This window comes from Toxorhynchites rutilus, chromosome 3 (assembly GCF_029784135.1).
Source record: "Toxorhynchites rutilus septentrionalis strain SRP chromosome 3, ASM2978413v1, whole genome shotgun sequence".
Classification (NCBI taxonomy): domain Eukaryota; kingdom Metazoa; phylum Arthropoda; class Insecta; order Diptera; family Culicidae; genus Toxorhynchites; species Toxorhynchites rutilus.
Window position 1 is genome coordinate 21,904,127 of NC_073746.1, and position 24,119 is coordinate 21,928,245.

The following is a 24,119-nucleotide window of genomic DNA, read 5'->3' on the forward strand; positions in this document are numbered from 1 at the left end:
TGAGACAGAAGACCGTTTTGGGTAAAACATCCGTAAACCTGTCCTTTTCAAAAATGGTTCAGTCATTCATTTTTCGGATCATAGTGAGCAAACTTGTTTATGTTGGTAGCAATATTGTTTCAATGACAAATCTGTTGGAGCTTCACTGATACGACCAAAATCCGTCAAATATCAAAAAGTCGATAGTCAAAAGCTTCTCGAATCGTTTTCCCTCCAATTTTTATCGGAATCAATGATCGAAAGATCAAGGATACATTAACGCAGTGCTTCGCATCTCAGACGAAGTTTCATGATTTGTCAGTCGTAAAATTTTGGCGTTTTTTTTTAATCCTTTGATGAACCGTGTAAAATATGCAATTCAAAGCTACTCAAATTCAAGAGCTTTTTTTTTCCTTCATTTTGGAAAACTAGTTGCAGCTCGCGTAATATGACCAATTCACATTTATACCGTCCATCGACACAATAGGAAGTTTGTTCAAATATATAATTCCCATGCCTTCTGCAAAGGCTGCAAGTCCTGATGCTTGAGAATGTCCCAAGAACATTGATGTCATATAAAGATTTACCAAAGCACCACAGGAGCTCGGCTTTCATAGTATGATTTTCAAGCATTAATTTATCGATAGGTTTCGAAGAAGAAAAGGGAGGGAATCAGTTGGAGCTGAACGGCAGTTACTGATGCCAAAAATTCCAGTAAAACATCGCGAATGTAAAAGCCATCTGCTACTGTGCTGTAGAGCGGTTAAAGAACTTCAATTTAATTGATAGAAACAATCTAGTTTAATATAAATTTTTAGGATAAAATTAATAATAACACATTACAAATTATTAACATTTAAGTTTTTCACTTGCATAATGTTATTAAAATCCACTAATTTTGTTGTTCCACTACTATATCCTGTACTAAATTTTCTCATCTTTCAAATGAAAGCATCAGAATCGTCTTCCGTAGCGTACTTTTTAATGTAGAGCCAGTTTGAGGCAACAGAGTCTGAAACAAAAAAAAAAGTTCTATAACTCTGTCATTGTTGAAATTCGAACATATGCGTAGGATTTTTTTCATCAAATATGATTGTCTATCACCTCCTGAGATAATCTGGATAATTTATTTTTTTCATGTGAGAAAGAAGTTTTCTGACTCTCAAATTCCTCTTTTATTTTCAAAAATCGAAAAATGCATGTAAAAAAAACAATTTAAAAAAAAAATTCTTTCACTCGATTATATACAGGATTCAATTAGGGGAACCGCGGGAAAGACGGACTGTGGGGGTATGATGGACAGGTGGTAGATTTGTATAGTTGCATTATGAATTTCAAATTTCTGTTGATGGGAACACCTACTACATGCTATTCTAGAATATTTAAACCATCATATGACAATGAGTGAAATAGGGAAACAAAAACCAAAAATCAAACATGATTCCGCGTGTGGATGTAATTTTTGTGGTTTCGATATTAAGCATTTTGAGTGGTTTAGTTGCAAAATTTAATTCGCTGATGGTTATATTTCGGTTTGTGAGTTGACAGAGAAGCGATATTCGGTATGTACGGAAAAGTAAATTCATTCGTAAGTGATAAATTTAAATTATTGAAATAATTGCACTGGTGGGGTTGATATGGACAATCACATCCATAATCACATCAAATGCATGATGGAAAGTGAAGGAAAGAATATTGAACATCTTTTTTATATTGCTTTCTCTTTTTGTTCTATTTCAGTTACTGGACGCACAAACACTGAGAGCGAAATTATTCCTCTCGCGAGCGATAAACGGCTACGCTTCCTATATTATTGACCTGTCCATATTCCCCCACTACATTTCCATTACACCCGCATCGATAAAAATGTTCTACTTTTCGGCTTCTTTTAATTTCAGTAAAAAAACCTTTACTTTCTAATTCAAAATTATAATTGACGGAATTTAATTTTTTCCAGATAGATGACGAAATTCCCTGATATTCCCTGTCATTGTTTGAATTCCCTGATATTCCCTGATTCTCAAAAATTTTCAAGGTAGTCGACACCCTGTATAAGCTTCAATTTGATATGTCGTTCATCTGAATCGGTCCAGTACTTCAGAAGTTATGATTTCTTGCAATGGAAAAAAGGTGAAAAAATTATTTACCTTTGTTATGTTTGGAAAATCCTATCTTAAAAAAGAAAAAATAGCGTCTCTGATATCGAGATATGTTATGTAAAAAATAATCAGCTTTCAAGAAAAAATAAAAAATGAATATATAGAGCGCTCTAGACCGAAATTATTACAACAAAAGCAACAAAAAACGACTACAATCAATAATTACGAAAACAAAATTTTTTTTTTTTTTGTTGGTTCAATGTTCTTTATCTGTTGGTTAAATTTGGAAAATTTTATTCGCATATGTTCTGCAATTACATATTGACAAGAGTTGTTAGTCCATTTGATGTTTGCGCTAATGATATTGATCTTTGTTCGAAATCCATTTCCACGGATTTTAATGTGACAGAATCTTCTTCCATCTATATAAATAAAAATGGATCACCGAATGTGTTGATAACAGCAAAACTCGGGAAAGGTATTGTCCAAATGAAACACAATCTTCTGCATAACTCGAGAACTAATCAAGCAAATTGAACCAATATAAAGGTTTTAGGTTAAGGTTTAGACAATGAATGTTTCTATGGTTGTTCGACACTCCTCCCACCTTAATTGATATCAAAATATTACAAGCACGGCTAGTTTGATCAATATGGCCATTTCTATTAGTAACCATTATCTTCATCTTGAACACATCTTGACTACTTTTTCAATAGAACATATGTGAAAATTACTGCAATATAGTAAAAATATTGAATTTCCAAAGTGGTGTGTTTAATCAAATAATTAAAATTTGAATTAAATAAAATTTGAAAAAACCTGCAAATTCCAAATGTTATAAAAAATTTATGTTTCATTTGCCCAGGATCAAATTTCTACCAGTTGCTGGTGACAACGTAGGCTTTATTGTGTCAAAAATTTAGATATTAAGGATATGCAATTTTTGAGATATTCCATTTTTAAACATTATTTCCAATTATTTTTAATAAAACAAATAGTTATTATTTCAGTGTGTACTTTCTCCAGAACCGCAAAATTATAATCTATAACTTTGCCTAAGACACCATTTCGATCAAATAACCCGTTTATTAGTTATGGTTTATTTTCTGAAACGATACCATTTCTGTATAAGCCCTTTTCTAAAATTAGATCGTGTTTAAAAAAAACTAAAACCGTAAAATGGCATCACGCCTAGTGCCGAGCAAATAGGCAAAATTTCAGCTAAATCAAAAATATGAAATTGAAATGGTTTCATGTTGATTGGAGGAATGCCTCTAATGAAAATCTTACCGTGTAGAGCAAACTTCTGCTATAGGTCGAAAAGAACTGAACACAGCCGACCCTCCCGTTGAGAACCAAAGCTTGCGTTCTCGGATTAACACGTAATCCAACAGGGAAAGGATTGCGACCGGTGTAATCCTCGGAAATCCGCGAGAAGCTTTGTATGGTAGCTGTTTGTTTCTGCAGTGCGTTCAGTATTCGAATTCCATTATCCGCCGTACAAAGCGCGACTTTCAGATTCTCCGGAGCAACAGCAATCTGCACCACCGTATCGGACAACCGTGGCAACATATCCTTGTTGGTCTGCTTACCGATCGTCCACTTCACCAGCACCCGCTCGAGGCCACCGGAGTAGAAATGAGTTCCCGTGTGAGAGAACACGACACACTGAACCGGATTAGGATGCCAGTGGTAAATTTCGGGAACGGCAGCTTTTGTTTCCAGGAAGTGCTTATACAAAACCACTCTTCCGATGGCGTCCCCAATGGCAACGATATCTTCCGTCGGGTGACAGGCTATGACTCTCGTCTGAACCCCATTACAATGCTTCCTAGTTACTGTCCGAAAGGCGGGTTTCACCTTAACCCAATGCCACAACTCACCGGTGATGTAGGCGAAAAAATTAAGCTTATCACCACCGGAAGCAAACCTGATATCCGTCACGGCACCTTCCAATGTGAGTTTCGATGATTGGATTATCATGCGCTTGGTGGGACAGTAAATAAAAACGTGCCTTCCGGTGGACACACCCGAAACCAGGAATGTTGCCGAGTCATTCTCATCGTATAATATGCTGAAATGGTTCACACAGAATTTTGTGTTCAAAAGTATTTCCTAAAAAAGAAAATCATTATTATTTCAATACAACCCTAAGGAAAAGAAGCAAAAATAATACCTTTTTCTCGTGGAGCACACCGGATTCGGCGTTCCAGCCTAATATTACACCATTTTTGGTACATCCGTAAAGGAATTTCTGATTGTTGCGGTTAATCACAATACCCAATATATCATCGTCTACCCCCTCGTAATCCCTTACATATTCGCCAGTGGTAACGCTGAACGCTCGTACCGTCTTTTCCCAAATCACATAAATTATACTGAAAACAAAACCCATTTAGAAACACTCTAGCTGTGCTTAAACTCCATCAGTTACCTTCCATCTGGCGAAAATAGTGGCGCACGGTTTATCATGGAACCGCCTGCGATTCTCCGAATTCGTAACTCATCGCCGTTTTTCGACGGCTCTTCGTTCTGTGGCGTTTTCTGCATCTTGCTACCGTTTTTCACTAGATTATTCTCTTCTGACTCAACCACACCGTTTTCGATACACATTTTACAACTTTTTACCACAGAAACGCATGTAAATATCGCCGCGCGAGTATCTCAACTCTTCCGTTTGTTCCCGTCGATCGCAAAGTAAACAAATGCACGCGGTATGTTGACTGTCAAACCATAGGCGTCGTTAATTTAACTTTGAGAAATGATGCACTGTGAACGTGCCCCACTCAGCAAGATAATAATGTGTTTATAGGGTAAAAGTACCAATCACATATTTTATCAAACATATACCGGAAATTCGAAATTTTAAATCTCCCGCTGAACATTTTTCAATCTTTTTTAATTTTATACTGTTGTTGCCAATTTTGAGCACGATCTGTCATTTAGCTTGTTTACAGCGTCGTTTAAAACAAGTTACCTATTTTTAGCTCGGTGATTTTTTATATGGATCATGTTGGCGCGTTCCTCAGCGCCAAGGCAGTGGACTGTAAAGCGGAAAGAACGTTTCAACTGTGTGGAAATTAACTCTTTCTTCCGCCTTGAGAAAGGCAGGTATTGGTTTCCACAGCAGTCTACTAGAAACGCACAAGCAAAAATACGATCAATCATTACGAAAAATAAATCCAAATTTTCTACAAGTGTAATATTCTGAAAAAGATGTAATTAATTAAAAACATAATAGAAATTTTTGACATAATAATAATCGGTGAATTCTTGAAAATATTCGTTTTATTAGCTAACACAATTATTATTTGCTAACAGGATTTAGTGCCAAATAAATTCAATTCAACAACCAGTTATCTCTTCCTTCACGGTCACCTGTGATTCCTGTTCCGAGCCGCCTGTATCCGTATCGAACTGATCGTGTTTACGGCTCGAATGGTTCGGTATACTGCTGTGGTGACGACGAAGGTGTCTGGTAAGATTGTGAGACTGGGCATAAGCTCGCTTACAATGCTCGCAAACGTAAGGCTTCTCTTTGGTGTGGCTTCGAATGTGCACCTGCAGCGCAGCAAGGTTCGTAAACGTTTTGGAACAATGTGGACAGGAATAGGGACGTTCTCCTGCAAAGTAATGGCCCTGCTGAATGGTTCCTCATAGCAAAACATACTTTACCAACCCGTATGAGTTCGAATGTGCACTATGAGCGTCGTACGATCGTTATACGCTTTCGGACAGTGCGGACAGGAAAACGGACGTTCATCTGCAAAGGAATGGCTCATTATATTTTGTTCATTGTAGTAAAACATTCTTTTCCAACCCATATGAGTTCGCACATGCTGTCTGAGCGTAGGAGCTTGAATAAACGTCTTCGGACATTGAGGACAAGAAAAGGGACGTTCATCTGCAAAAATGGTCCTGCTGAAGAGTTTTTTGTAATACAACTTTTTTACCAACCCGTATGAGTTCGAATGTGGTCTCGGAGTGTCTGATGATTCCTGAACGCTCTCGAACAATGTTGACAGGAAAATGGACGTTCACCTGCAAAGGCATGAAAATGCTGAATGCGTCTTTATTTAACAGCATTATTACCAACCCGTATGGGTTCGAATGTGCTCTCGGAGTGCTGAAGGATGCTTATACGCTTTCAGACAATGTGGACAAGAATAGGGACGTTCACCTGCAAAGGAATTAGACAGCTATAGGATTTTTTGAATAGAGCTATTTTTTTACAAACCCGTGTGAGTAAAATCGTGTAGTTTAAGCTTGTATTTCGTTCCAAATGGCTTTCCACACTTTTCACATTTGAACGGTTTATCTCGGTTATCTGAAATATCTCCCGAATCCTGATGAGTTAGAATATGCTTTTTGAGCGTCGTAGATCGTTTGAACGTCTTCGGACATTGTTGACAGGAAAAGGGACTTTCACCTACAAAGTAATGATCCTGGTGAATAGTTCATTGTAGTAAACCATTGTTTACCAACCTGTATGAATTCGAATGTGACGTCGAAATGCTGAAGCGTTTGCGAAGGATGTTGAACAATCTGGGCAAGAATAAGGACGTTCGCCTACAAAGGAATGATCCTGTTGAATGGTTTATTGAGTAAAACTTTGTTTCACCAACCCGTATGAGTTCGTACGTGCTCTTTTAGCCTGTAATTAGTGCTAAATGTTTTTTCACACTTTTCACATTTGAACCGTTTTCCTTCTAAAATAGACAAATAGAATTTCTGTTAACAAACCTGATATGTTTACCGAAAATTACACCACATACTCACCCATGCGTAACCGTATGGGATCTTTAATCAAATTTTCGTCCGCCAATCGCTTCTTACATTTATGACGTTCTGAAGATGGGTGAAATTCATTCTGTTCCAATTCCCCTGTTTTTTGTGTATTTGTTCTTGCGTCTTCGTCTATTTCACTGATGAAGAATACTTCTCCATTTTGTCCCTCGATACCCATTTGGTCTTCCGGTTCAATCGAGCCAAAGTCCACTGTTGAATCTCCTTCAAAAATTTTGCCAGTTTTCGACAGTTCGTGGTCATCAATCATTAACTCCGGTTCCATCTTGATGTGATGTGTAGGTTTGGCATTGGGCACAATCTGGAAGCAACTTTCAGGAATCTTGTAGACGGTCATTAATTCTTGGTGGCATTTGTCGCATGTAGGATAACTACTTAACTCGGAAGCGGAACTGCTAAGTTTCTGCAGCACAGTTTTTAGTTTCGGCTCTTGGCGAGGGGGTATCAGCGCGTATTGGAATTTCTTATTGCATTCATCGGAACAAAAACTACATTTGTCCCTGTTGATATGGATCAGTCATATAAAAAAAACAATATTAAACAATTACGATATGCTTACGGCTTGCAAATGTTTTATCAATTAAAAAAAATTGAAAGTTGAGATTTATCAAAGCATGTCTTATTATTAAACCAATTGTAATTCTTTAACGTTTACTCTACGAAATATAGCATTCTTATATATCCTAATGCACATTTTGTTGGCAGCATTCCTTTGAGAGAATTTAGTTATTGATATTTGTAGAGCCTATTAATCCATTGTTAGTCTACTATAATCTCAAAATAAACATTGAAAATGAACAAAAGTTATGAAATTCATTTTATGACTTATGTATAGTCGATAATATCCATGTGTGTCTATCATCTTCGATCGCAACTAGCCGCTTGTCGAAGCTATTAGCAATACTCATGTAATTGACTGAGATGATGGGTTTTGAGGGTATTCAACTTTCTGAGATTTTCGATGACGTTTCCTAATTTTTCCACTCCATAATAATTGTTCCTTCTTCGTTGAAAATAATGCTGCCGCATCTTTTTTTGTGAATGAGTAGCGTTCCTTAATCTAATCTTCCAGTGTACTCTTCAGTGTACCGAAGAGTTGTCTCCCGGATCGAAAATCTTTGCTCCATACTCTCTAGGGATTAGAACATACTCTTATGCAACTTCAGCAAAAAGAAATTGCATCGTTAACTTTTGATCCGTCCGGAATTTGAATCATCTCTTGTGTTTTTCTATTCCGGACATGGGTTTGTGAAACACAAATTTTTGTACTGTTTGTTGACATTTTTTTGTCAACAGCTAGATACTATGGCTAACATTTACACTAAATTGAAACAATAGTAACTATCAGTCACATTAATTCAACACACAAGAAATGTTATAATTTTGGTATATTGGATATAATGAAGAAGTGTCCGGATTCAAGTCATTACGGTATATAAACAAGAATCAAGGACAAAGTACGAATAAGCCACATCAATGGGGCGTCTGCCTAAACGATTACCTCAATAAACTTACAGGTTGTTGTTACTAACAAACGCCATCTCACTCCTTTAACCAAATCAACACAAAAGCATAACACTGTCCAATTTCAATATGTAAATGCTAAAAATTTCTCAAACTTTCAGGAGCAATCAAAACATCAATTTGTGTGTAATACGAATCTCTTGAGTTTTGTTCAATTGACAGTTCAGCTAAAATAAATAAACAAATCAGGGGTGTCATTTTTTTTTTAAATTTCTTCCAACGGAACGTCTGAACCTCGCGTAACTTTTGAAATGGTCCAGTGTAACATTAACGTAAACTGTGGAGAAAAACGATCCTGAAGGCTGGGACATTATCCTGCGAATTGCTTTAAAAGAATCGATTTTTATCACTACCTTCACCACAAACAGTCAATAATAAACTTTGAAAACCCAATCGTAGCTTTTGCTCCGTGATTTTGGTTTAAATAGGCCATTGAGCGAGAAATGTAACATTGAACGTATCGACTGATGGCGTTGTACGTTGCACGATAAAAATAGTAAAAACAGGAAATGGGTTATATCTATGGTATAACCGCAATGGTGACGTAGGATTATCATTGATTTAGTGATCATTTGTTTGAAGTTGAATCTGAATTCATTCTAAAAGAATGAATAAATTAATATTTGGGGGACTTCGAAAACGAGAGCGTTACGTTGGATGTACAAGTTCTTATGCATCCAATATTGGATACGAAAATATCCTACTGATGGGGAAGAATAATCTTCAGAAGCTTTCCTGCTAATTGCACTTGATTGAAAAATCAAAAAACCAATTGTATTTGGTCGCAGTATTATATGGGTAGAAAACATTAGAATAAACTCTTTCGCTCGAATGTAATTTTCATGTCCAAGGGGGACTGGCAGATTATTTTGCAGTAACGATGACATCTTTCCGGATTCTTCTCGATTCTTCTCGAAGTCCACCACAATGCTAACTTGATAACCACCTGTTAATTGCACTTGATTGAAAAATCACAAAACCAAATGTATTTGGTCGCAGTGTTATATGGTTAGAAAACATTAAAATAAAATCGTTCGCATGAATGTATTTTTCAATTCCCAGGAACTGGCAGATTATTTTTCAGCAACCAGAATCCTTCCGGAATCTTTTCGATGCTGGTTGGCATCCGAACGAAAAGAGTTCCGCGCGTGTACGTGTGTTTGTGGCGGCTGCTCCGATGTCTCAAGCGGAACCGTTTGTAGCATGTAGCATGTAGCACTCTCCTCCTGATGGATTCTCTTCTGGCCTAAGGTGCACAAACAGGCTCTTGGTGACACCGTTCATCAGCGCTCTCATGATGAACGAAGTTAGCTTCACCACAACAGCGACAACATGCTCCAATCGCTGTTCAATTATAACTGAGTTGATTTCCGAGCGGCGCTCGCGTATATATCGATTGGTGATTTCAATAGCCTGTTTTGAAAGCAATTTTAAGGCTATTGAGACAAGTTTTTGGATGAAAAAGTAACAAGAATATAACGCGTAGACATTTTATCTTTCGAATGAAGTGTAATTTCGATCAGTTGTTTAGGAGCTATTAACGCTCAAAATCTCGGTCTCCGGCGTAACGCTTTCGTTTTCGAAACTTTGATTTTACACCCCGGTATGGAAATGAAAGACGTAGTCCTACGTCAAAACATAAAATAAAGTGTGGGCCAACCCAGGCTCCTCGCATTCTCCGATACAAACACTCTCATTGAAGGACTTCATGGTGGTATCTACACCCAAACTAGCGTTGGCAGAAAACATGCCATCTTTGGCAGAAAAGATGACATTTCCTGGTCATGAGAGTCAAATGCCAAGGCCGGCTGGAATGCGAAGTTACTTTACACGACCACGCTATCCATATAGCTGCCAGTGCTATTATAAAGGAGCGTGATAATATTACACCTCATCATAAAATGAAGCTGGAAGGTGTTTTCTAAGCCGATATAGAAGAACATGAACGAGAATATATCTTTTTCTGTCTGGGCCGTGTATTTGGCAAACTATACGAAAAGCTTTCATTTAAATGTGTCTCCTGTTTCGCTCCCTCATATTGGCTCTAGCATATATATCATACAAATGATATACATGTATTGGGGAGTAGAACATTTTATGTTATCTTTCAGCTCATTTCATGTAATAAATCAGGATGCCAGAAAATATGCTAAACATTAACTTTGGGTGTAGCCATTCTTCCTTCACGAACGTAGAATCGTCTTCTCTGTTTAGAACTAGTCAATACTTCACGGGTCATGGGAACAGCCCATTACAAACTAATACTTGATACTCATACCACAGTCAACTTTGTTCCTCTGTTGTCTCCTATTTTCGAGGTTGCATTGCTTCATTTGCTTTTTTATTAACAGAAAGAATTTATTTTAAGAGCGCAAAATGGTCAGAAGTGTGTATTTATTCAGTCACCAAGAATATAAATTTTGTTCTGAAATTTTTCATGTGATTTGATTTCGCTTAAGCTTGTTTTTCAATTCTTCACAATGAAGACAAATTCATGCGAATATTTGCGAACTTTTTCCGCCAACCAATCAGAACGAAAACAAGTTGTACGAGATTGGTGAATCAAATTCATATTACTCGTGAATGTGAGTTCAAGTATATCTTGAACTTCATACAATTCAATGTTAGAAAATTCAGTAAAGTATAAATATAAATTCGCAAAATTATTTACTATTCTGCCGCAAGCTTGAATATTGCTTAGATCGTTCCATCGATGTGAAGCTGAGTAAATTTTTTCATATCTTGTTGCACCCATCTTGATTGACTTGTTCCAACTTTCTGATGTGGGCAGAGGCAACTGTCAGTGTACCATGAATTCGTAATTTTTCGCAGCAAAAGCTTGGGAACTTCTATCTTTTTTCGCTCTTTCGCAAGTGATCCCGAGCTTCGTTCTGATTGGTTGGCGAAAAAAGTTCGCGAACATTCGCATGAATTTGTCTTCATTGTGAAAGATTGAAAAACAAGCTTAAGCGTGGAAACACACTAAACGGCTATCCCGCGCGATTCTCGCAATGACAAGTCGCAGCAGGAGCTCGATGAAAAACACATTCAGCGGCTTTCGACGGCTTCACTAGCGGCCATTATCATATTTTTATAGACGGATGCAAGACGAGTCTATGGTACAAGGTACAACTGTTTGGACAGTAAGCGGATTAGAGGGGAGGTATATAAAGACAGAATGGTGGAAAACGGAAGAGGGATGTTTACCTGAGCGAGAGGGAGAAAGAAGTTGATCGCACACGTCTGAAATATTGCATTTCTCGATAATTTGGGTAGTATTCGAGAATCCGCAGCTACATGACCGCAGAGTGATTTTCACGTATTGGCTCACCGATAGTACATTAACTATTACCTTGCTTCATGTGCACCGCATAAACACTAATACTATCACAAAACCGTTGCGGCGCATCATCTCCATCGAGCCACCGCAGAGAATGAGGAACCTTACAACAGTGACTTTAGAACCGGCCGTACCCGCTCCGCCTTGTGTGTTTTATCTCATTCACATTCCATTATCGAGGCCCCGCGGCGGTCTGTCATTGCAAAATCCGCGCGGGGAAGCCGTCCAGTGTGTTCTTACGCTAAGAATGACAGGATGACAGAAAGTTGAGCTCTCTGACTTGACTGACTTGAACAACTCTGTTCAAGGTCAGTAATATTAACAGATAGCGTTTCTTTTAAGAATAGAACAAAATGGTGAGAAGTGTTCATATATGTAGTCGTTACAAGCCACCAAAGTATGGCTCTGTGTGCATGCTATGTTGAACATTCGTTTGGTGCTGGATGAGTTGCGTTGTACGAACGATGTCTAGACAATACTAAATAACATGTAGCATGATATTTGATATTGTGCTCCCTTGGCCGAGTGGTTAGCGTCATAACTAACATGCCGGGTGTTCTGGTTCGATTCCCGTTCAGGTCGGGGGAATTTTTCGTCAAAGAAATTTCCTCCGACTTGCACTGTGATCACGCGTATTCTAGAGCTTGCCACTCAGAATGCATTCAAGGCGTGTTATTTGGCATAGAAATCTCAACTAAGTACTAATAAAAATGACGCAAGTAATACTACGTTGAGACGGCGAAGTTCCTCCAGGAACGTTAGTGCCATTGAAGAAGAAGAAGAATGATATTTGATATTTGTAAATCCGTCCGCGAATGAGGGATCTCTGTAAAAGAAAATCAGAGGAAGAACCTGAAGCTATCAAAAACCAAAGCAGAGTGTCCAAAGCCCCTAAGGGGGATGATTGTAATAGCTGTTATCCATGGTTATTATGCGAAGAAAGAAATGGATAAACACCTAAGCCAGAAATTTCCTCTCTTACCTTCTCAGGTTGGAAAATATATGTCTATTCGAAGAATATCAAAGGAGTTTCTTGGTGACCTTCATAGGTTGCCGGCTCAGGTAAACTCAGTCAAGGCGATTCAAAAAAAGGTTGAATGTAATACGAGTGAAAATAAAAAAAGGTGTAGTGCTACAGTTTTTAAAAGTGTTTTGTCAGTGACCTTCTTAGGCCAGAATGAATATTACCTTCATCTCGATGTGCTTAGATCATTTACCGATCCGCTATTCAATTCATTCAGTATTCTATCTTCGGTGCAGTGACATGTGAAGCAAGGAAAAAATATTGGCAAACGAGGAATACGACAGATCGGTTATCTTCGAACAACACTGTTGGCTCCGTCTGTTCGAATCCTAAGTCAGTGAGTAATCTTCGTAACCACAGAACTCCTTATGTTGCTTCACTGAGCGTGATGTATTTTGATTCCATAGATGAGAGTGCTACGATATTCTGCTGTTTACTTCTCCAGGCTACCGCAGTGCCACCCACGGTAAATACGAATCCAGATGTTGACTTACGCGTTTTGTGGTCTCCAGACCAGTTTGCCTCTGAATAACCTACTAGCTTTGGTGCAGATCCTCTGAATTGCAGTTTCCAATCTATGGTTCCGCGCAAATATCTTGCGACATGTCCAATCAGCCTCCGACGGTTGGGAAACTTTTCGAGCAATAATCGGAGTTGCTACAGCTATATCAGGTCGCGAATTCACAGAAATATATAATATGGCTCCCACCAAACATCTGCAGTTCCAGTTGTCCGGAAGTTGCTTACTATCCGAGTTACCACGATCATAAGTCGTCGATCAATGTCTAAACATAGCGGTTTCCACTCTGAGTAGCGACTTCATCTGTCCACACAAGTCAGAATGGTTCAAATCAAGAACCGTATTCGATTTTGAATCTGATTTAGGAAAAGGTAATCTAGAAAGCTTACATTCACAACACGTTCCGCACACTGATCGGATTCCACAGTCCGTCAGTTTCAATCCTGTTGCTAGACCATCTCGCACAATCTTTATAATATCTTCCGGATTACGATGACCCAAACGGCGATGCCAAATGTGCTTGCATCCCACCAGATGATTTGCTTGCATCAGCAACGATTTCTCATTTTTATTCTTTATAATATCTTCAGGATGACGATGACCCAATCGGCGATGCCAAATGTGCTTGCATCCCATCAGATGATTTGCTGCATCAGCAACGATTTCTATTTTTATATGCTTCAGGTGATACAGATTTCCGGCTCGTATACCAGCTACTATAACACTTTTATTTGTCATTATTACACACTCATTTTCCTCTAACTTAACTTCAAATCCTTCATCGGTGATTTTGCTTACTTACTTCTACTGCCATCGCAAGCATCCAATACCTTTTGATAACACCTTGTTGCCATCGGCCAAACAAATTGTTTGGTCTTTTGAAGCATCCACTGACATCAACTTCGAAACGTCGCCTGTCATATGAGAAGTACACCCTGTCTCCGCCCAGAGGGATATCTGAGTGGAGTTCCGATGAGTTGATTGTAGTTTAGAGTGTATATGAGTAGAGTATCCTGTCTATAGCGCCAAAAATGTCTCCGCCCAGAGAGGTATCTGAGCTAGAGATGGGCAAACCGTTCATGAACTGTTCAAAAGAACTAGTTCACCAAAAAGAGTGAACGAACGGTCGTTCTATTTTACTGAGCAACAGTTCTCATGAACTGCTTACCCAGTTCATTACGAACTGTGTACGAAGACCGCTGGCTGAACTGTGTATACAGTTCAGTTCAGAACGAACTATACGGTGAACGATGAACTGTGTATGCAGTTCAGAACGAACTGTTTTCGATGACCGCTGGCGGAACTGTGTATACAGTTCAGAACGAACTGACCGCTGGCTGAACTGTGTATGGTGATCGTTGTATAAGAGGAAGGCGAGCGAACGAGTGATAGACAAATGCTGCTGCAAGGTAAATAGTCCTCAAATTAACGAATGGAAACAAACGATACCATGAAATAACAAAAATAAGATGTCGGTGTTATCGTTTTCATAATAAAACGCAATATTTCAGGATACGATGGTTCTTAAATTATATTGTTCGATTATTTATCAAATGAAGTTTTAATTTCATATTTTTAAGTTAATGGTAAATATATCAAATCTAGCTCACAAAAAAAATACAGTTGAAAACGAAACGATTCAAACAGTAGTTTTCAACAGTAAATAAAAATTTGTGTCGCTGATATGAAATGTTTTTATATCATATCATATTGTGCTCGATAATTTCGAGAAAGTCTTCCGCGTTTTGGTACAGTTTTGCTATAGCAGTTATTGCAAAACATTAAAGAAAAGCAGCGCAACGCTAGTTTGTGCTGAAAATAATTGATCACTGCTCAAACTAAATCTAAATTTCAAAATCATAGTTTGATTTTCTATTCTGCTAAGATATTTTTAACAAAATTCGGACATATAATTATTGCTGACAAACAGCATTTTATGAATGAAAAGAACAGTCCTACATAACATCTCACACTTTTTTATACATGCTTTGGCATATCCCTCTAATGCACGAAAGAGTGAGTGAACTGATCAAAATACTAGTTCACTTAAGTGAACGGTTGGTCACTAAACGGTTCATTAAAGTGAACCGTTTTGCCCGTCTCTAATCTGAGCTGAGTCCCGTAGTGATGAAGAGTAGAGATCCTGTCTACAGCGCCAATAATGTCTCCGCCCAGAGAGATATCTGAGCAGAGTTCCGCAGAGTTGATGAGTAGAAATGAGATCGAATATAGACAAGAAGGTTGACCTATAGTGATCGATTAGTTTATTGCGACTGACCCTGTTCTGAACATTTCTTGCCCTATTTATACCATTGGACCCATAGTCATTTGAATAGCGCAGTTGTATGGGTTGCGTCTAGAATATTCGCCATAAACAATTACACTTTGTATAGCAGGTTCGTTTCCATCCGTTCCAATTTTTTGACAATTTGTTTGTTATTGTTTTGTATGTTGTGATTGTTTGTTTTGTGTTGTCGTTCACCGCTAGTGGTAAGCTAGGTAGTGCGGACTGAATCAAAACGGCTGTCAAAAAAGATCCGATTGAAATGTCAAAAAAGATCCAATGATCAGGAGTGTTATTTTTCTTATGATAATCAACACTATGAAAAAGGTATTGTTATCAAAGGCAAAAATAAATAAACTTATAAAATGAACGAACTACCTTTTTCCGTCAATTTTTGATTGACCATTGCATCTCTGAAAGAGCATCTTATATTGCAAGGTATCAGAACCTGACAGAGTATAAACAACCTACGAATAACGCTTAGTTCACTCCAAGATTTTAATGTGGGAGCAAAATTCGACATTGGTGAATTTCGATACGCACATACAAAGCAAAATGAAATGTTTTGGAAGCGTTTTTTTCTAACGTCGGTGAAAACAGCTTTGCTAGTGAAGCTAACCGAATGAAATCCGCTTAATTCTGATCCGCTAGTCCTGGTGTTGAATATAACGTTAAAGCAATCTGCGCTTCGTGTTGATGGACGTAATCTTCTGAGTCAACTACCGGCTTAATTGTGGAGAAGGCATTACGGTTTCTCACGAGGTTTCTTTTCCGGTCGAAATGTAACGATGTATTTGTAACCTGTAAATGTGTTTGAAAGGTTTGCTACACTTTTGGTGTAGCAATTGTAGCTTTCAATAATTGAAACATCGTACTTACTCCACAGATACGGGAACCCTTATTCGGAACTAGTTTGTCGTTTCCGCAAAAATCGACCCAGCACGTCTGTAAATACGTTTCCGAGAGTATACGATAAAAGCTAACGCGATCATTTTCACTCGTATTCGGGCAGCTTTTCACTGAGCATTTTGTTTTAATTTTTAATGTGCACTTTCCCTGATATAATATTTCTCCGAACGAAAAAATCACAGTCACATAAATACGAAGTCACAGTCACGTAAATGTTTACTCCTGCATTTTGAAAACATTCGATAAAAAGTGGAACGAAGAGTTGCCAGATGATTTTAAAAAAAATCTGTAAAAATATGTGAGTCTGTTAAAAATGTGGAAATGTCTGTAAAAGTGTGCGAATCTGTAGAAATGTCTTTTAACGTTAATTTCCATAGATTCATTGATATTTTGTACATCGCGATGCACGTAAAATTGTCTTTTGTATATTATTGTATATTTTGTATATTGCATTTTGTATTATATTGCATATATACAGCCATACCATGCCAAACCGATATAGTGGTTCTCAGATTTCGATGAAAAGTGGTAGTTTTGTTCTTTATCGCAAAACATTAGACCCGTGTTTTTTTATATTTTTTGGGATGACCATTTCCATTTTAGGGTGGTCCGAAAAATATTTTTCCCCACTTTTTCCCAAAACTGAGTTTTTTCAAAAATTCAGAACTTCAGAACCACTGAGCCAGTTTAGATTATCGACATATCTAAATGAAGCCAATGAGCTTGCTTTTTATTACAAAATATTGAACTTTTCCACCATTTTCATTTATATAGATAGATGGATAGAAGATATAGGAAAGCGTTTTTTTTGCCTGAAAATCCATTTCCACTTTCGAACAAAGTTCAACTTCGTTAGCACAAATATCGAATGGCCTAACAACGCTCATCATGATGTAATTTTAGGTCATATGGGAATTCAATTTTCCAAATTTTGCGACATTCCTTCAGAGTTTTCCGAAAATTGTCCGATTTTGCTCTCCACTATATTGATCTACGGGAAGAGACAAATACAACAAAATAAAGAAGGCTAGAATCGGGCCATCCCTTCTTCGGGTTTTTCGCTTACGAACAGATTTGGCTTTCCATTTTTATTTATATAGATAGATATAGACTAACAGTGCGAGGTTGAAGGGATGCTCATGAACTGGGATGAAACGATCTCCGTTATCGCTTGGATGTAGTCAATCTCAATATTGCTCAAAGATGTTCTGTTAGGGCTTTGAGAATCAACTCATTGTCGTTTGCTCAAAAGAGACCCCTCTAGGAGAGCCATTTTTAATGAAATTAGCGACGCACACTTTGCCGTCCAGACGTTTGCTAAAAAATGATTCGCTTGGCGCTAATTCGGTTTAGTTTTTGTCGCCGGCCGTTTTTGACATTATCGAGAAATTACAACCTTTTAAGTTTTACCAATCTCATCGATAGTTCTCATAGGTTTTCGACTCTGTTCCCTCACTGTCATAAAATTTCGAAGTGTAGTATAGTAAATGTATAGTAAATGAATGCAATTTTTCATTCATCGTGAAGAATCGCATCGTCGGCCACTGAGCGATACTATGCTCACGACATCACTGTGGTGGGACCTATTTTGCGAACGTAACCACTGTGGTTACGCCGGACGACAGTGTTAATGAATGACTCAAAAAATAGGTCTAACGTCATGTGTATTGATATAAACTAAATATGAAAACTTTTTATGTATTAAAACTATGGAAAAATGTCATACGGTGAGTCAAATATATTTGATGTGATGAATAGAGCCTCTTATTTTTAATGAACCTGTGAAATATTGTTATATCCAAAAGGTCTGCAACAAAAATTAAAAGTATTTTACAGATATGTCTGTAAATTTACAAACATATCTGTAAATCTGGCATCTCTGGTAGTATGAGAATTTATTGCAAGAAATCACTTGAAAAAATGCATGAATTTGCTTGAAAATGAAGTGAATTGAGTCCGCACCACTTAGGTGGTAAGTACTCTGTGTTGTACAATTATGTCAATCAATAATTATCCTTTCAGGTTCTGAACATCCGTGGACGACGATAAAAGGTAAGTGACACTAAATATACTACTATATATCTGCGCTAATTATTCTCGTTATCCAGGTGTGAACTCAGGATGAGTGTTTCTAGTGTGTTTAGTGTTAATTATTTTATAGTTTTTGTTTATGTGTTGAATAAAGTTTTTATGAATGAAAGAAAATGTGTGTTGTTTTTAATTTGTCTGCCTGTCTGGACCGTAACATTCCGCCCACCAAAATTGGGGATCAATTTTCTCGGTTTTGATTGTTGTTTCGGTCTTAGGTTGATGAGTTCTCGTAACCGGTTAAATGTTCGCTTTGATGTTCGTCCGATGTTCGCTAATGAAGTATTTTGGTATCTTCGATGTTCGTTGTTGGCCGCCCACCATGCAAAAGTGTGCTTGTTTCGTCCGCCCACCGTGAAGAACTGATGAGCTTGAGTTGATTCGAGGCGTTGCAAATTGATTCGAGGTTTCGTGTGCTGCGTAGACTTACATGGCCTTCATGTGTGCTCGTATCGTCAATTTGAGTGGCGTTCGATGCGATGCAATTGGTTTGCGTTGATTTGTAGAGCGTTAAATTTTGTTCCGTTGCTTCCCATTGCGATGTGTTCTGTCCGCCTGGATCGAACGCCAACGTCGTAGACGATGTTGGCCTCTCTTTTGCGGCAGCTAGGCAGAATGCCGAAGGCTTGATGTCCTGCTGTGAGTAAGCTGATGTGTACGATACGTGGTCTAGATGAAGAGCTAAGCGATATAGCTTGTCCATCGCTGCCTTTGTATGCATTGGAGATTTCGTAGGGTGAAAATTGCTGTCGTGTTGGTAGGATGAGCGACTTCGCTGGTCCATCGCTGCAGCCGTTGACTTGATTGGATTGGTGGATGATAGCTTGTATTGCTCGGCAACCACAATGTATGCAGGATCAGAAACTTTACTATACAATGTGAGTCGGCCTGCATACCATTGAGTGGTCGTTGTTGAGGTTGTCGTAACTGTCACCTGATCAGAGTCGCCGTAAGGATCTGTAGTCGATTGTGCGTCGTCTCGATGGGAGGCTAAGCGATTTCGCTCGTCCGTCGCTGCCTCTACCGATGCGCTTTGAATAGATAAAGCGGATTGCGAGTTACTTTGATGATTCAAAATTTGACACGATTTAGTTGATGATATGATTCGCGGAGTTAGATCTGCTTATGTTGAGTCACCCGCCGGTGATGAAGAAAAGATTGTACTGTCGCTGGGATAGGCAATGCGATGTCGCTCGTCGATCGCAGCCTCCGTAGACTTGTACAGTCTCTCCATTTCACGCTTATTTTTCACTAACTCGAAGGAGAAGATATCGCCGCCACGTTGCTCAAGAAGCTCATCGAAGATGATGAAGTAGTCTCCCCATGCTTCAACCAGACTTTCTCGTTCAGCGTTGAGGTAATCGCAGCTGGTTGAATCGTGATCCGGTGTGTTGACTCTTGTAGCGATGTTCTGCAAACGTCTGACCGCAGCGAATAGTCTGATGCGGAGTCGATCCATGTTTCGACTGCGGTTCGTTCGTCAGGATCACGAAGTAATCCTGTCTACAGCGCCAAAAATGTCTCCGCCCAGAGAGGTATCTGAGCTGAGTCCTGTAGTGATGAAGAGTAGAGATCCTGTCTACAGCGCCAATAATGTATCCGCCCAGAGAGGCATCTGAGCAGAGATCCGAAAAGTTGATGAGTAGAGATGAGATCGAATATAGACAAGAAGGTTCACCTATACTGATCGATGAGTTTATTGTGACTGACCCTGTTCTGTACATTTCTTGCCCTATTTATACCATTGGCATAGTCATTTGAATAGCGCAGTTGTTGTATGGGTTGCGTCTAGAATATTCGCCATAAACAATTACACTTTGTATAGCGGATTCGTTTCCATCCGTTCCAATCTCTTAACAATTTGTTTGTTATTGTTTTGTATGTTGTGATTGTTTGTTTTGTGCTGTCGTTCGCCGCTAGTGGTAAGTACTCTGTGTTGTACAATTATGTCAATCAATAATTATCCTTTCAGGTGATTGTTCTGGACATCCGTGGACGACGATAAAAGGTGAGTGACAATAAATATACTACTATATATCTGCGCTAATTATTCTCGTTTTCCAGGACTCAGGATGAGTGTTTCTAGTGTGTTTAGTGTTAAGTATTTTATAGGTTTTGTTTATGTGTTGAATGAAGTGTTTATGAATGAAAGAAAATGTGTGTTGTTTTTAATTTGTCTGCCTGTCTGGGCCGTAACACACCCCGAGTCTAAATACCAACGTTCTTCTTCCCTTGAATGAACGCTAAAACACACGTTGCTTTCTTCTTGCACTTTATTTACTTGTTGCTTCACGTCGTCAAAATTACGACCGGTATCACGGCCGTCACGACCATCGCTCTTTCGCTGTTGATCCTATTTCCACTTGCGGCAATCCCGTTTGGAATATCCCTTCTTGTCACAGTAATGACACTTTTGTTTCGATTTTATGCCAGTCTGCAGGGCAAGTTGTGGATGATCCCCACTACTTCCACTGTGTATTTCACCATCACTGCGTCTTCTCCACTCATCCAAGAGTCGTGCTCTCACGAAATCCAACGAAAGATCTTCTTCCGGACGAGACTCGAGCGACATGATAAGTGAACTGTACGATTCCGGGAGGCTTGAGCGAATGATCGACACTAACCAGTGATCTGTCATCGTTTCTCTTATCCCAGTGAGACGATTGTGTAGGAGGGTTATCTCCGATAAATGGTCTGTGATACTACCGCGTTCCGACATCCGAAGCGAGATCAACTTCCTCATCAAAGAATACTTTTCCACGCATCGATTTTCTCTCATGGTGAGATTTTTTTTACTCATTTTTCTCTCCCCGACTAACCACGCGAGCTTTCGACCGGTTTGTGATTTTAGGACACGTTTTATTTTTGATTCGATCTAAGTTGTTGTACAGTTATAGCGAATTCGTTTTTGTTCAGTTTCAACCCCAGTGCCGCACTAACTGCTGTCAAAACGTTTTTTTATTCACTCAGCTTCGCACTCAGTGTCGTACTAGTTCGCCCCGAAAGCTGTTAGTTTCGCACTGAGATGTTTCACGGGTTGACACTTGGGTTCACCAATACAACTATACTGAACCGTCAAGTTCCGAGTATTGTTTGGGAAAATCTAAAAATAAAGATTATGAAAATGGAAAACCTGCTGCTTTTGCTTTTTTATTATTGGAATCGTAATCCAATTTGGATTCTGATTTTGAAGAGTATATTCGAGTAGACGGCATTAAGCTACGTGTGCTTTCATTGAGAGGCGAAAATAATGATTGATATTCAGGTGGAATAAACCTGCTTTCAAAATCAAAATTATGAATGAAAATTTACTTTAACGTACCAAATATTTATATTATGTGATGAAATAAGAGTTTTTTTTCGATATCGCCGAAACATATTGAACGAAAACTGTGTCTAACGATGATTTTATATTATAATAGTAATTTGAACAAACAGGAAATGCATCGACAAATGGTTAAGTGAGTGTCAGAACTACATGTGTTAAATAATCAAACAATATGAAGTAAAAATTTTCATTCAAACTTTTATATGTTTACACTGCACTTGGCCCTTCTGATCTGATAGAGAATAATTTACCTCCCAAGCACTAATATCGCCACCAGACGTCGACACTGTACATTTGTCGTCGCAAATATAAACAAATAAGACTGTATAACGCACACCAACAAACCAAGGCACGTAGAAGTATATCCTAAGGTGGGCCAACTTGCTAAAACCACTCTTCAGCCATCTTGGAAGCCTACTGTGTTTTGTTTGTAAACAAAACACAATACGCTTGTGCTCAAGCTCGCTCGTGATCAGTCTGTCTCTTTCACACTTCAAGGAAAAAAATCCCCTTCTGCTTTCTTCCGTACTGTTTTCATATACCGCTCCCCTAACCAACTTTGTGACGAAACGGCCTCACCTAGTACCATAGACCCGTCTTGCAACAAACCACCGCATTCGTGAAACTGAAAACGTTTTTTTTATTACAGAATCTGTTAGGCACTGACTCAGTTTTAAAAACGAATTCGCTATTATTTTCTCTTCACTTATAGAATGGAACAAAGGTAAATGATTAGCTGGGTAGAACTTTTGATGATGTCAACACTACAAAGGTAGACTGTACTACCCAAGCTCATGCTGTAGAATGATTTTTGATGTTTATAAGTGTTGCCATTGTTGTTGTTTCCATGCGGTGCCAGAAATAGATTGATGTAGTAAAGAGATGTAGAAAAATGGGACTGGTGCAAAAAGTATATAATCGCCTGTAGCCAAGTGTTTGTCAATTGCGGAAAAAGGCACCGGAATAGCGTTCGGGATAAATTTTAATGGATTGACATGGAATAAATTGCAGCATATGATAGCTTTCGTGAATATCCTCTGGACTGGATCAATATATGACCATAAATCAGTGCCACCTTCTTGAACGGCGCTACCGTTCCCAATGGCGTCGAAGGTGTACCTGCAGTGCAACAGGGTTCCTAAACATTTTGAAACAATGTGGACAGGAATAGGGACGTTCTGCAAAGTAATGACCCTGCTGAATGGTTCATCATAGTAAAACATAGTTTACCAAACCTGTATGAGTTCGCACATGGTTTTTGAGGTTTGTAGCTCGAATAAACCTCTTCGGACATTGTGGACAAGAAAAGGGTCGTTCATCTGCAAAAAAATACCCTGCTGAAGAGTTACTTGTAAGAGAACAATTTTACTAACCCGTATGAGTTCGAACGTGATCTTGGAGTGTTCTATGATTCCTGAACGCTCTCGAACAATGATGACAGGAAAAGGGACGTTCATCTGCAAAAGAAAGAAACTGCTGAATGCGTCTATCTAACAACATTATTACCAACCCGTATGAGTTCGAATGTGCTCTTTGTGCTTTGAAGGAGTCCTAAACGCTTTCAGACAATGTGAACAAGAATAGGGACGTTTACCTGCAAAGGAATGATGCTGCTGAATGGTTTATTGAGTATAATTTTGTTTCACCAACCTGTATGAGTTCGTTCGTGCTCTTTTAGTCCGTTATTAGAACTAAATGTTTTTTCACACCTTTTACATTCAAACGGTTTTCCTTCTAAAATAAATTATCAGGCTATGTTTGCAGAAAATCACACCACATACTCACCCATGTGTAACCGTATGTGATCTTTCATCAAATTTTCGTCCACCAACTCTTTCTTACATTTATGATGTTCTGAAGGTGAGTGTTCCAATTCACCTGTTTTTTGTGCATTTGTTCTCGCGTCTTCGTCTATTTCACTGATGAAGAATACTTCTCCATTTTCTCCCTCTATACGCATTTTGCCTTTCGGCGCAATTTGCCCAAAGTGCACTGTGGAATCTTCCTCAAAAGAAATGCCATTTTCCGACAGCTCGTGGTCATCAATCATTAACTCTGGATCCATCTTGATGTGATCTGTAGGTTTGGCATTGGACACAATTGGGAAGCAGCTCTCGGGAATTTTGTGGACGGTTATGAATTCTTGGTGGCATTTGTCGCATGTAGGATAACTACTCAACTGGGAAGTGGAACTGTTAAGTTTCTGCAGTACAGTTTT

The 24,119-nt window shown here is 38.6% G+C and overlaps 2 protein-coding genes across 5 annotated transcripts in view; both read right to left on the minus strand.

The window, feature by feature from the left end:
* The window catches only part of LOC129775306 (WD repeat-containing protein 75), a 71,345-nt gene extending 66,554 nt beyond the window's left edge, over positions 1-4,791 (minus strand). For both annotated transcript variants that reach the window (XM_055779887.1, XM_055779886.1), the window contains exons 1-3: positions 4,513-4,791; positions 4,255-4,456; positions 3,369-4,193 (exon numbers count right to left, since the gene is read on the minus strand). In XM_055779887.1, coding sequence (XP_055635862.1) covers positions 3,369-4,193; positions 4,255-4,456; positions 4,513-4,691 — 1,206 coding nt within the window. In that variant the 5' untranslated portion in view covers positions 4,692-4,791. The remainder of the gene's footprint in view (positions 1-3,368; positions 4,194-4,254; positions 4,457-4,512) is intronic.
* A 557-nt stretch (positions 4,792-5,348) lies between these two features.
* On the minus strand, positions 5,349-23,468 carry LOC129775950 (zinc finger protein 660-like). Of its 3 annotated transcripts, XM_055781236.1 has the most exons (12): positions 23,412-23,468; positions 23,275-23,358; positions 23,137-23,220; positions 6,858-7,384; positions 6,704-6,787; positions 6,564-6,647; positions 6,316-6,507; positions 6,175-6,258; positions 6,036-6,119; positions 5,899-5,982; positions 5,758-5,841; positions 5,349-5,701 (listed from the first exon to the last, which is right to left on the minus strand). In XM_055781236.1, exons 3-12 carry the CDS (start codon positions 23,193-23,195, stop codon positions 5,424-5,426), a joined length of 1,560 nt encoding a protein of 519 aa, XP_055637211.1. In that variant the 5' UTR covers positions 23,196-23,220; positions 23,275-23,358; positions 23,412-23,468; the 3' UTR covers positions 5,349-5,423. The 3 variants fall into 3 exon arrangements, with proteins under 3 accessions (XP_055637211.1, XP_055637212.1, XP_055637214.1); XM_055781237.1 differs by lacking the exons at positions 23,137-23,220; positions 23,275-23,358; positions 23,412-23,468 and adding an exon at positions 8,400-22,977; XM_055781239.1 differs by lacking the exons at positions 23,137-23,220; positions 23,275-23,358; positions 23,412-23,468 and adding an exon at positions 8,386-22,977.
* Positions 23,469-24,119: the final 651 nt, after the last annotated feature.

What these genes read in the sequence shown, in the direction of transcription:
- LOC129775950 (XM_055781236.1), bottom strand. Translation starts at nt 23,195, where the DNA reads ATGTCCGAAGAGGTTTATTCGAGCTACAAACCTCAAAAACCATGTGCG. An exon ending in TCCCATACGGTTACGCATGG is followed by an intron (nt 6,788 to 6,857) that starts GTGAGTATGTGG and finishes TGTCTATTTTAG; the next exon opens with AAGGAAAACGGTTCAAATGT. An exon ending in GCACATTCGAACTCATACGG is followed by an intron (nt 5,702 to 5,757) that starts GTTGGTAAAGTA and finishes ATTACTTTGCAG; the next exon opens with GAGAACGTCCCTATTCCTGT.